This window comes from Ictalurus punctatus, chromosome 2 (assembly GCF_001660625.3).
Source record: "Ictalurus punctatus breed USDA103 chromosome 2, Coco_2.0, whole genome shotgun sequence".
NCBI classification, from domain to species: Eukaryota; Metazoa; Chordata; class Actinopteri; order Siluriformes; family Ictaluridae; genus Ictalurus; species Ictalurus punctatus.
In genome coordinates this window covers 5,292,890-5,305,576 of record NC_030417.2, presented here as the reverse complement: position 1 = coordinate 5,305,576, position 12,687 = coordinate 5,292,890, and the positions used below count along the sequence as shown (strand labels likewise).

The window sequence follows — 12,687 nt, the reverse complement described above, 5'->3', positions numbered from 1 at the left end:
CGTGAACTTCTCAACGTCTAGAAAAGTGTTCTGAAGAACACGTTAGGTTTTTTTTTTTGTCTGCTGATTTATTTCTCGAACAGTTTTAATATCTGTATCTTTATCTGTCAAACCATAGGTGTTCAGATGTACTGTACTGCGTGATGAGTTTTTAAAAAAACGATTTCTTTCCATGGTTAGAAAGGAACGAAACCGTACGAGATGCAGCTGCGTAGGCGTTTGTAACTGAGCCTAAAGCTTTCAGTATTGTCAGTGTGTCAATTGTGAAATGTCAGAATTATTCCGCTCCGGAATCTCTCGGAGGTGAACCGACACGGTGATTCGAGCACCGGTCCTGATTGCTTTCACCTGTCGCAAACTCCACTTGGGTCTCTCGTCTGAAGATGCCGTCTGTAAGGGTGTAACCGTTGACGGCCTCGCCGATCTCCCGTGCTGTGGTCCAGTAGATGGGATTCAGGACAGAGATCAGTTTCCTCATACCGGGGCCTGGGAAGAATTACATCGCATTAAACCAGACAACGACTCGATGCGTTTACGATGTGTCTACTTGTCTACTGCTTGACACGCGAGTGTCCTGATAATAGGCGGTTTCAAGTGTTTCAATTCTCTGTATTTTAGTATCAATATTCATGACTTAATATCCTGAAAAAGCCTGTGACTGACCCAGACTCCTGGGTATGTTGGTGATAGTAGCGTGGATCACTCTGCCCCCTGAAGGGCTGTTGAAGATCGTCGCGTTGAGAAAGGCTATGCCAAACTCCACGCCATTAATGGTGCCAATGATACTACCTCTGGCCTTCTGAGGACCACCTGAATAAGCAAAGTAGCATGTAACATAATGCCATAGTCACGTGCGCATGTAAACACACACTTCAAAAACTGTGAGCTCTTCGATTTGTAGAATTGAAATGCAACAAGTAGGCTTTTTTTTTTTTTTTAAATTCTTTTCTTTTTTTTTTTTACCTGGACATGGCTGGATGTTGCACCTAGAAAGTTGGGTGGAGTCTCCTGGGCAAGGCCGGCCCTTGTTGGTAGGCGCTGGACTGTTACAGAAACGGACCCTTGTGCGTTCGCCTATACCACAGGAGGCTGAACACTCACCCCATGGCTGCCATGGACTCCAGTTACCATCCACTAACATGACCACAAACAGTTAGTTAACAAGTGCACGAAAAAAACGTTTTAAAAACATCCCCTAAATGTAGTCGATCAGCCGTAACCTTTTTCGTCACCTGAAAGTCAGACAAAATGACAATATGTGTAATTATGTGTAAATAAAACATTAGGAGCAGTAGTCCTTAAGCCAGTTCTTTAGTATCACTCCATGCAAACAGAAACAGAAGCTTTCTCCAGCTCTGTGACACTATATTATTCTCCATCTGTCCCTCAACATGAAAAGTTTGGACACCCCAGGTTTATTCCATCATGTCATTGAGGTCGTAACAATGCGGACTGATACGGTCTGTTGATGTATGCCAAATATGTCTAATGTGGCGACCTCTGTGTCGTTTTTCTGTTACTTTACTGCCCGAGTGAGAGACTGTGAGATACAAGGCGTGTCTAGTAGTTTGTGTTTAAAGGTTTTACCAGGGCAGCTCAACGTGCTGCATTTCTGGATCTCCGTGTCAGTTCCGGCACATGATCGACCCCCATTGGCCGGTCGGGGATTGTCACACGTTCTGTAACGCCGCATTTGGCCTCCGTTGCAGGTCCGGCTGCAGCTGCCCCAGGTGCTCCAGGGGCCCCAGTTACCGTGAACTGTCGGAGGTAACAGAAGTACAGTTTTCTGTTGTTCTGTTCGTGTTCGTTGAATGTTTGCATTTGAGAGACAAGCTGTGTGTATTTGACGTGTGTATTTAAGTGAAAGCTCACTAGGGCACGGTTCACTGTTGCAGAAGTCAATGTGGACATCATTGCCTTCGCACTGCCTTCCTCCATGTTTAGGGGCGGGGCTTGCACAGAGGCGTGTCCTTTGTCTGGTTCCACCTCCGCAGGAAACGCTACAGGCGCCCCAGCTCACCCAAGATGACCACTTTCCATCCACTGCAAACCAGCGCCAATTGCGCAATCATTAAAACGCACCGCTAGATCACGTTTTTTGCATGTTATAGTTTATTCCATCCCAAACACCCCAAAGGCTCAGATACTGAAATCCCATTTGTGTCTACCAAACGGAAGCTAGGGTACTAGCAGCTCACTAGACAAAGAGTGTTTTCAGCTTTCATGGTATAGAACTTGTGTAGCCATGATCCAAGGCCAACAAAAAATGATCATTTCGACGTATATAATTTTTAATGGTAAGAAGTGACATGTTCGGTGGAATTCTAACACCTGCACTTTCTGCTATGTTGAGACTCACCAGATTCAGTCTTTCTAACTTTTTCCTGCTTGTTCTTACCAGGGCAGTTCCTCTCTGTGCACACTTGAGTTTGTGTGTCTGCTCCACTGCATGGTGGTCCACCAAAAGATGGTGGGGGGTTGTTGCACAGCCGGACTCTCGTCTGCATGCCTTTACCACATGTTTCACTGCAAGGGCTCCACTGCAGCCAGGAGGCCCAGTTCCCAGCCACTACGAGTTAGACACAGCCAGCATATTAACGTCTAAACCAACTCAAGGCTATGAAGGTGTCAAACCACAGTTATATGGTATTAAACGGGTATAGAGATCATTATTTTGCACTCTGTAGTGCACTTATCTAGGGAGTAGACAGCTATTTGGAATTCAGCCAAACTTGGAGAAAAAAACCCCCAAGGATTTTATGACATGAAGCAGCAGGAAGACGCGCTAAAGTCTGCTCACCAGGACAGGGTCTGATACTGCACATGATGACTTCCACGGCTCGGCCCTCACAGGCCCTGCCTCCGTGTTGGGCTGGAGGCTTGCTGCAGGTTCGTACCCTCGTCCTGTTCCCTTGACCACATGTACGAGAGCACTCCTCCCACTCTGTCCACTCTGACCACTGACCATCCACTACACACACACACACACACACACACAGGGTCAAATATTAATTCATTCATGAGCCTTGGTGAGGTACAAATTGCTGAAAACTAAACACTAGATCTTAAAGGTCTAAAGGTGAAGATAAAGACATTGACTAACCTGGGCAGGGTTTGCCTTGGCAGCCACGGGTCTCAGAGTCTGAGCCTGAGCAGTGGTGGCCGCCGTTGGCAGGCTGGGGGTTGTTGCACCGCCTCAGCCTTTTTTGTATTCCTGTCCCACAAGACACACTGCAGGCACCCCACTCCATCCACTTCGAGAAGCCTCCGTGAACTGCCGTGCATCAAACACGTATACAAGTGGACAATTGGAATCATTTCATTCGAAACTGTAACTTAAAATAAGTCGATTATAACATACGCAATAACTGATCAGCTTTATTACCGCGCACTGTGAGGGCCGCGCGCACTAGCGCCGAGCCCATCAGGTTGCGGGCGACGCACTCGTACTCGGCAGTGTCCTCTTTCTGAGCGCTGCTGAGCCGCAGCGAGCCGTTGGACAGAGTGGTGATGCGCTGGCCGGCCAGAACTGGGTGTCCTTGGCGGGCCCATTCGATGACGGGTGTGGGCTCGCCCTGTGCCTGGCAGTTTAACACCACGATGGAGCCTGAATCCACCACTGTGTCCATGGGTTCCACCGTAAAGATTGGAGAACCTGATGAAGTAGACAGCCGTTAGTTTAGGATTTAAAAAAAGGAGAAATGCCGGGTTCCACCGTAAAGATTAGAGAACCCGATGAAGTAGACAGCCATTAGTTTGGGATAAAAAAAGGTGAAATGTTTTTACTCTGTAAGGTGAGAGTGACAGTCCTTTCCACGACCCCGGCGTCATTCGTAGCTACGCACACGTAGCTACCGGCGTCCTCACTCTGAGAAAAAAGTCACAAAAAGTCGTTTGTAAAAGTCGGAGACTGCAAGAGACCGCTTAAGAAATTTTTGATCAACGACTATTCTGTAGTACGCAGCTAAATTAAAAAAAAAAAAAAAAAAAAGTGCATTGTGCAAGTGTAAAAGGGAATTGGAACCGAGTTACAGTACCACGGTGCCATAGATTGCCAGAGAGCCGTTGTCTAGCTGGCGGATGCGGTTGCTGGTGCGCACGTTAATGCCCTTCTTGCTCCACTGGATGGTAGGCAGAGGGTCTCCCCGTACTTCACAGTTCAGGATGGCATTCCCACCCAGAGGCTCGATATGGTTTGAATGGACGTCTCCGTCTATTATAGGAGGCTCTGGAGGGCCACAAAAAGCAGGACATATATGCAGGATTCGTATACACTTTGTAGAGACTGTAGGATGTTTTCTGGAACATGTGCAGGTACAGTATTGTGTGTGTACGATATATTCATAGACACAGAAAGCGACCCGGCACGGTTAGGCACCTTTGACGTAGACAAAACCCAAAGATTTGATGGAGCCCACTCGGTTCTCTGCGACACAGGAGTATGTGCCTGCGTCGTCCTTACTCACGCGCTCGATCACCAGCTCGCTCTGGCCATTCGCGTGGTTATAATGAACTAGAAACAAGGCACAAGGAAGTGCTTCAGTAAACTCTTCAGTCATGGTAATATTGCAAGAATATAACTGAAGTTATATAGCTGTTGGGAGTAAAGGTCTTTTTGAAAAAGAAAAAAAAGAAAAAAGATTCCTGAAAAGAACTGATTCGTTCAGTAGAGTATAAAAGCCACTCCCTCCTCACCAGGGATGATATTATTGTTGAAAGCCCAAGTGATTTTGGGTGGAGGAATGCCTGTGGCTCCGCAGGCCAGTAAGAGGCGCTCTCCCTTGTTGAGAGCCCTATCTCCCAGGATCTCAGTGAATGCTGGGTGTGTGTGCACAGACAGATCGATCGTCTGACTGTCCTGCCCTACGGTGTTAGTGGCCACACACGTGTAACTCCCAGCATCCTCGGGCTGTGTCCCAAAAGAAAAAAAACACGTCAATCTTGATTCGTTCGATTGAACGTCTTAATAACTCGATGGCTCGATTCCCTGACCTGAGCGTTTTCTATCACCAGTTCCCCGGACGACAGGACCGTGTAAGCGCCTGTCGTGTCCGTCAAAGCGATGCCGTCTTTCTCCCAGCTCGAGATGGGCTGAGGCACTCCTTCAGTCGCACAGGACAACAGCGCCCGTGTATTCTGCACCACCCACAGCTCCGGTGCAGTTCTGCGGATGGTGGGAGGGACTGGGAGGGAAACGTGGAATACGTTAGTTCTTTTATTTTATTATATCATTTCATCCTCTCATTCAGTTAAAGAATCAGTTTGGAATTCTTAGCTATCGGTGATGTAAACGCCAGTGAAAACACCAACACGTCTACCCCTTTTGTCCTCAACGGGACTCGTTTCCTCCTAGTCAAACAGAACATGCTTCAGCAACAACTCGTCCAGCCAGCCACTCTCTCATTCCCTCTCTCTCTCGGTGTGTGTGACTCACTCTGCACTGTGACGGTCATCTCCAGGCTGAGGCTTCCGGCCACATTGGCTGCAGTGCAGGTGTATACGCCCGTGTCTCCTGGCTGGGCGAAAACGATATGCAGAGAACCGGAGCTGAGGACACGCCGACGTACAGAATCCAACAGCGGCTTCCCGTCTTTGAACCAGCTGACCGACGGGGTCGGGTATCCCTCGGTCTCGCACCGCAGAGTCACCGATCCATCCACGGCCACAGTGTAGGACTTAGTACTTGAACTGATCGCTGGAGGTACTAAGAAAATATAAGGGTTACTCTAAACGCAAGATCATGATTCTGTAAAAACGTCTGAAAAGATGTTCCAGATGAATAACACTGGTGATTATCATTCGATACACCCATCTTACCTTGCACCCTGAGTTTTGTCTTGCCCAGAGCTGTGCCTGCTGGATTCTGGGCCACACACATGTAGGTACCGGCGTCTTCCACTTTGGCGTGTGAAATCTGCAGACCGCCGTTGGGCAGAACAGTGAAATCACTTCCTAGTGATGGAACGGGAGAAGCAAGAAATGGGTTTTGAATACGTTTAGCATGCGTCAAGAACGAAAACTATAAAGCATTAAACTAATCTTGAGAAAGATCATGCTGTCTGGTCCTCGACGAGCTCTTATGATCAGATTCGATTATATACAAGAAGAAGCAGCTCTAACCGCTGGTGACGATGTTGATGCCTTCTTTTTGCCAAGTGATGGTGGGGCGCGGGGTGCCCGCGGCACGACACGGCAGGGTCACGTGGCTGTTCAGGATCACATCCAGTGTTAATGGGTGAGCTTGGATCACTGGTGGCTCTAGTAGACGTCAAAAAAGAAAAAAAAGAAAAAGACAAACAGCTGATGATGTTTCATTAGTTTATCACTCAGGCGTGTATATATAGAATATAACGAAAGATGGGAAGATCGAAGAGTCATGAGACTGCTTAAAATATCGATCCTACAGAGCTGTAAGAACAGTAGCCGTTTGTGTACCCTGCACGATGACCTGTACGTGGCGATGAGCCGATCCTGCGGCGTTCTTCGCGACACACGAGTAACGGCCGGAGTGACTCAATTCTGCAGCAGCGATCTCAAACGCACCTGAGAGTGCACGCAAAAATAGAAAACGTGTCAAATCGGATTTTTATTTTTGCAACCTGCCCTCTTCCGCATACACGAGCTTGCAGAGACCAATGATTGGCTAGTGTCGATGTGATTCGCAGGGTTTTGCTGTCAGTCAATCACCTTTGCGCCCTTGTTTTACCTGTTGCACCACTCAGGACTCAATATTAACCCTTTAAAAGTTGAAATCGTTCATTTCTATAATTCTATACAAATGCTATACAAAGAAAAACTCACCAGAGGGCAGTATCTTGTAGCCCTCTCCGTCTTTGTCCAGTCGCACCCCGTCTTTGCTCCAGTGTAGGACAGGAGCGGGGAATCCAGATGCAGTGCAACTGATGACCACCGGGGACAGTCTGCTCACCAACAACTCTGTAGCCTCATCGGCAATGGAAGGCGGCACTGCAGCACATAAACACGCTCGTTAACCTTGTACAATACCGCAGCGCTGTCGTAAATTTCCTATTACAGAAGCTTTGACTTGTTCTGACAAGTTATCCTTATCATTTATCATATAAACAGATAAAAAAAAAAAAAACGTGTGTGATTGTTTATAGCGAAGGTTCTGTGAGGAGACATTTATTTGTTTATTTAAACTTCTTCAGGACAGAGAGATGTGCAGTTTCATTGTCAACAAGCTTCAGTTCATCATACAGTTCACTGCTTTCCTATAAACAGCACACCCTGTAAGTAATCGTCACGTTTAGTCAAAGTACGGCGGGTGCTCACCGTGCACTGTGAGCCGGATTGCTCGGCTATCCTGGCCTGCTTCGTTGGACACCATGCACTCGTACAGTGCTGCATCGTGTACTGCTGGTGCGATGATGACCAGAGATCCGGACGACAGCTGCCTATTAATCACAAACAAAACAATACACATTGAACCAAACCTTTAGAGATATAAATTAGAACTTCGTGCACGTATCAAGTTCGCACATATCAAGTATATCCTTGAGGACTCGGTGAAAGAGGCAATAAAAGAGGAGAAAACCTGGCTGAACCTGTACATATTCTGGTTCTGGTCTGTGTTGAGAGGGCGAGCGTCTTTGTTCCACGTGACTGTAGGTTTGGGGATGCCCGTGGCCTCACAGGACAGAGTGGTCTGGATGTTTACGGTCACTGTGACGTTAGTTGGACCCTCAGCGATTGATGGGGGCACTGCGGATTAAAACAATAAAATGGCAGGAACGATCGTTTGCATGTATTCGTATGGATCTGTTTAATCCGCTTCAACCTCGCAGGGTTTATAGCGCAGTGAACAAATCCAAACGCCATAACTGTGTCTTTTCAATCTCATGGAAACGCATAAGGAAACCATTAGCGTATCGCCGTGCCAAAACTCATAAAGGGCCAGCTTTTATCCTCTTCCTACAGGATTGCTGAAAGAATTTTGACAATGTTCCTAACCCCAAAAAAAGAATAAAAAAAAAATAATTCACTGCACAGAGAACGTGTTGACAATTTGATATCGATGAATATTATTATTATTACTACAGTGGAAGCTTAATGCACTCACCGTACACTTGCAGATCCACTCTCCTGCGCTGGGTGCCTGCCTGGTTAGTGGCCATGCACAAGTAATGGCCCGTGTCGGACAGCTGGGCCGAGCGGATATGGAGAGAGCCGTCCTCGGCAACAATATACCTGTCCGGGTAAGAGAGCTAGCCGTTAATCCAGCCGAACTGAGCTAACCCGGAGTGATGTGGAACGGATCTATAGTAACAGTATGCTGCAAACCTGGCGTCGTTTCCAGCAAGGACGGAGCCGTGTTTCCTCCAGGTGACACGTGGAGCAGGAACCCCACTAACGACGCACTCCAAAACCACTGGCGCACTGACGTGAACAGAAACGGCCTGAGGACCTTCCTTTATACTGGGTGCAACTGCAGGTAAATACACAGACATTTACGGTACAGTACATACAGGTACTTATATGATAGCAAGACAACGTACCTTACAGAAATGCATTAATCATTCATTGGATTATTTCAAATTTACTCCTCGGAGTGTATATTTTGCCCAGAAGAATAAATAAATACGGTTTGTTTGTTTTTTTTGTTTTTTTTAAATCAGACCTACGGACAAGTGTGTAAAATAATAGACGTAACAGAAGTCCGTCCTTCAAACGCTGAGAAGAGGAAAAAAAAAAAAAATCACTTCAAGTCATAGGCGACAAACACATCAGTAACTGACTCAATCTCAGGACGAATCATTTTGTAATCGAAGGCAAATGTTGTGAATTCGTACAACATGGTTTTGTGATTGTAATGGTGCTGTTAAATTGTATTATAAATGTTGTTTTTCTAATTGTTACAAAAGATTCTGACGCACATCCACATTAGATCAAAGGGTTCAAGAATATCCGACAGTTTGTATACGTGCTTAACTCGCGCATTATGATTACTTCTCACCGTTTACACTGAGGTCGAAATGACGTCTGGTCTCCCCAGCGACGTTGCTAGCCGTGCACGTGTAGCGACCGGTGTCTCCTAGCTCCGCGTTATTGATCTGCAGATAGCGACCGCTGGATAGCACACGCACGCGTGGAGATGCCTGAAACAAAGATTTTTTTTTAAAAAGTAGTGTATATTACTCAAGCTTGTCTACCAGTGCTGTTTGATCTGAATACATCCATACTGCGTATACCTTCAGAGGAGCTCCATCTTTGAGCCAGGACAGGGTGGGGGGTGGTACAGCATCGGATCGGCACTCCAAGGTTACCTGCCTGTTCTGAAGCACTGATACGTCCTGGACACCGCTCTCACCAGCAATGTTGGGTGGAACTATGGATACGAAGCTTAGATTCATGAGAATGTCTTTGTGATTACAATACCCGCCCAATACTATTATAATGAACTTACCGTGGACTCTAACCAGGAACTCTTTGTCATCGTCTCCAGCAGGGCTCGTCGCCAAACAGCTGTATCTTCCAGTGTCCTCGACCTTCACATGTTTCAGGCAACAGAGTGTGTCAGATTCACAGGTTCACGATACGGGAGGAGTATGCATTAACTTAATAATAATAATAATAATAATAATAATAATAATAATAAAGGCTGTTGAATGCTAGATTCTGATTGGTCAGAAGGTCTTAACCCACCTGCAAGGATTATACACATGTACAGTATAAATGTCGATACGGTTAGGTTTTCTGTAAGGATAAGTTTAGCATTTTTGGAAGGAGTCTCCAGTGTCAGTGGTTTGTAACAGTCAGAGGTAACGTATCTGCCTGTATCATACCACCCTAGTCACTGATTATTTTCCTGTAACAGCATGCCCCTGCATTTCCCCCCCTTACTTTAACATTTGCTTGTATGGGAATTCAAGAAATTTAAATATCTCGCGTGCGTTCTTTTCTTCTTGTATGAATGACATCTTCGGCTTTATTGTCTGTTTGAAATCTGATCTGTATTTGACTCTCTTTTATGCATCACAACACCAATTTGAAGGAAAATAAAAAACCCCATAGTGAGCTTCACGACTGCTGATTTAGCGGTTAATGACTGACCTGTGCAGAGGCGATCCGGAGCACTTCACCTCCGCGGAGGACGCTCGGGCTGTCCATCTGAGGTAGCGGCCGGCCGTCCTTTACCCAGGTCAGTGTGGGTGCGGGGATTCCCTCTGCCTCGCAAACGAGCTCGAGGGCGTGGTTCACCACCACGGACACTTCAGTGGGGAATCCTGAACCGTTTATGCGTGGGGGGTCTGATACATGGGCAAAGAAAAGATGTAATAACGGCCAAAACAAAAAACACGAACTAGCATATTTATTATAGTTGAGATCAGGTTTAGCTAAGCCATGGATTTCATTTACCGAATAGCATTCATTCAATCATCCTTAGTAACTGCCTGGTCAGGGCAGATTTAAATTAGGCTAATAATGGGGTTTTTTTTTTGGGAAACAGAACCAACTAAGATAGGAAATAATCCAGTCCCACACACATCTCTAGTTGAAGCAATTATGAACTACAGTGATGTAGATGAGGTTGAGATACGAGCCAGAATTCACCAGAATATCGTGCTATCAGTGCTGCTGTTCAGTAGTATTACGGCATCTAGAGTTTGTCCAGAATGGTGGGAGAAACAAACAAAAAAAACCCCAACAAACTCCCAAACATCCAGTGAGTGTCAGTTCAGCTTGCAGAAACACCTTTCTGAGAGATGAGAGATGTCCGAGGGGAATTTGACAGGTTCAATTTGACAGGAAGTCTACAGTAACTCAAATAACCACTCTTTACGACTGTAGTGAACAGAAAAGCATCTCAGAACACTCACTATATCGAAGTGTGATGCGGATGGGCTACAGTACTGTATCATGAACAAGAATACGAAGCTACTGTATAGTGGGCACTGAAACTGGACGGTTGAAGATGGTAAGACATCACCTGGTCTTTTTCCGATCATCAACTGTCCAGATCATCCCCTGTCGCCTCGGATTCCTACTGCTCTTGTCTCACGCTCTGTATTATCACTCGCTTGTATCTTTCCCTTTATTTTCCTCACCCAGCACTTTGAGGTTGAAGTGGCGACGGGCTTCTCCGGCCTGGTTACGTGCGACGCAGGTGTAGCGTCCCGTGTGGTCTACCTGGATGCGGGAGAGCTGCAAAGTGCTGTTGTGGTTCTGCAGGGTGACGTGGGTATCCGTGGGCAAAGAAGCTCCCTCCTTCATCCAGGACAGGGATGGGTTTGGGGTCCCGTCGGAGACGCACACCAGGGCAACCGTGCTCCCTCTAACCAACGTCACATCGTCGGTACTGCCTGCTCCGTCTAGACTGGGGGGAACTGAACAATCGACAACCGGAGAGCGTTAAAGAAGAAAACGCAGATGCCAATACGCATAATTAACTTTTTTTTTTTAAATCCTATAAATCACGGGTTGGGTGTTCAGCTCTCTCACCATACACCTGGAGGTTGTAGTGTCTGTTGTCCACTCCAGCTCGGTTGGACGCCACACACGTGTACGTGCCTCCATCTGACACCTGAACGCGAGCAATGCTGAACAACACAGTATACTTGGTTACAAATCACACAAAACTGCTAATACGCTGCTAATGTTTTTAACAAATATGATAAATGCCTGTGCAAAGTTTTTTTCCCCCGAGGCGTATGTGTAAACATATTGGAAACGTAATTTTTGAGCGTGTTTACCGCAGGACTTGTCCAGCAGACAGCGGGCGTATGTGGGAGGACACAGCCAGGGGCAGGCCGTTTTTCAGCCAATTGAGCTGAGGTGGAGGAGATCCGCTGGCCACGCACTCGATGTTTACCGAGCTGTCCACGACTGGCGTCAACACCTCGGCTGCGTCCCCGTTACTCTGGATCACTGGAGGGACTGAGGACAGGAAGCAGCTTTTGGAGTAATACGGGTACTACGCCTCGCTCTGAATGGACTGTGTTTTTAATACGCTTCTTTTTATTTATTTTTAATTTTTTTTTGTTATTGTGAACCGAAGCTTAACTTACCATATACATTAAGATTAAAGATCCTGTCCTCCTCACCAGCCTTGTTAGTGGCCACACATGTGTATTTGCCGCTGTCTGTTGTTTGGGTGGCTGTTACTGTAAGTGTACTGCCATCAGGGCTGATTCTGCAGAGACATAAAGAACACGGACATGCCGTATTGTGCTGTAGATTTAATGCGTACCGCCATCATATCACTGTCAGCTGAAGCACTTTGCCTGCACGGCTGACGGAGACACCCGGGACTACATGTACGTCGTACTTTCAGGATATTACGTCATTGTTTTGAGTTATTATCTCATTTTTTCAAGATATTCAGTAGTTATATTGAAATCGACCCCCATGGCCACTATAGAATTACGTCAGTTTAGGAGTCAGAAGTAAAAAACCTTCACCAAACCCGAATGCCTTTAAGTGAATTAGCAATCATTAGATGCGTATTTGTAAACTGAATTCCACTAAAATCACTACATGTCTGGCTTTACTCGCTAACTGAGAAACAACATATATAAATGAGCATTATTAATACTATAAGCTGATCTGAAATAAATTACCGTTATTTTGAGAATGCCGAGTTATTAAATCAAAATAATGAGACGTATAAGGCGAGTTAACATCATTTCTTGAAATACTGCAAAAACTTTAATGAGATAAGAGTTATCA

At 46.1% G+C, this 12,687-nt stretch overlaps 1 protein-coding gene across 2 annotated transcripts in view; it reads right to left on the bottom strand.

The window, feature by feature from the left end:
* hmcn1 (hemicentin 1) overlaps window positions 1-12,687 on the bottom strand; it is a 99,151-nt gene that overhangs the window by 11,887 nt on the left and 74,577 nt on the right. For both annotated transcript variants that reach the window (XM_053686941.1, XM_053686946.1), the window contains exons 65-95: window positions 12,027-12,151; window positions 11,712-11,895; window positions 11,461-11,558; window positions 11,067-11,345; window positions 10,072-10,268; window positions 9,425-9,506; window positions 9,210-9,346; window positions 8,975-9,116; window positions 8,302-8,446; window positions 8,081-8,208; window positions 7,566-7,722; window positions 7,294-7,415; window positions 6,802-6,966; window positions 6,436-6,543; window positions 6,121-6,258; window positions 5,818-5,952; window positions 5,435-5,704; window positions 4,993-5,183; window positions 4,696-4,909; window positions 4,379-4,513; window positions 4,038-4,228; window positions 3,787-3,868; window positions 3,386-3,655; window positions 3,104-3,274; window positions 2,801-2,971; window positions 2,399-2,569; window positions 1,873-2,043; window positions 1,588-1,758; window positions 964-1,134; window positions 664-810; window positions 349-486 (exon numbers count right to left, since the gene is read on the bottom strand). In XM_053686941.1, coding sequence (XP_053542916.1) covers window positions 349-486; window positions 664-810; window positions 964-1,134; window positions 1,588-1,758; window positions 1,873-2,043; window positions 2,399-2,569; window positions 2,801-2,971; window positions 3,104-3,274; window positions 3,386-3,655; window positions 3,787-3,868; window positions 4,038-4,228; window positions 4,379-4,513; window positions 4,696-4,909; window positions 4,993-5,183; window positions 5,435-5,704; window positions 5,818-5,952; window positions 6,121-6,258; window positions 6,436-6,543; window positions 6,802-6,966; window positions 7,294-7,415; window positions 7,566-7,722; window positions 8,081-8,208; window positions 8,302-8,446; window positions 8,975-9,116; window positions 9,210-9,346; window positions 9,425-9,506; window positions 10,072-10,268; window positions 11,067-11,345; window positions 11,461-11,558; window positions 11,712-11,895; window positions 12,027-12,151 — 5,006 coding nt within the window. The remainder of the gene's footprint in view (window positions 1-348; window positions 487-663; window positions 811-963; window positions 1,135-1,587; window positions 1,759-1,872; window positions 2,044-2,398; window positions 2,570-2,800; window positions 2,972-3,103; window positions 3,275-3,385; window positions 3,656-3,786; window positions 3,869-4,037; window positions 4,229-4,378; window positions 4,514-4,695; window positions 4,910-4,992; window positions 5,184-5,434; window positions 5,705-5,817; window positions 5,953-6,120; window positions 6,259-6,435; window positions 6,544-6,801; window positions 6,967-7,293; window positions 7,416-7,565; window positions 7,723-8,080; window positions 8,209-8,301; window positions 8,447-8,974; window positions 9,117-9,209; window positions 9,347-9,424; window positions 9,507-10,071; window positions 10,269-11,066; window positions 11,346-11,460; window positions 11,559-11,711; window positions 11,896-12,026; window positions 12,152-12,687) is intronic.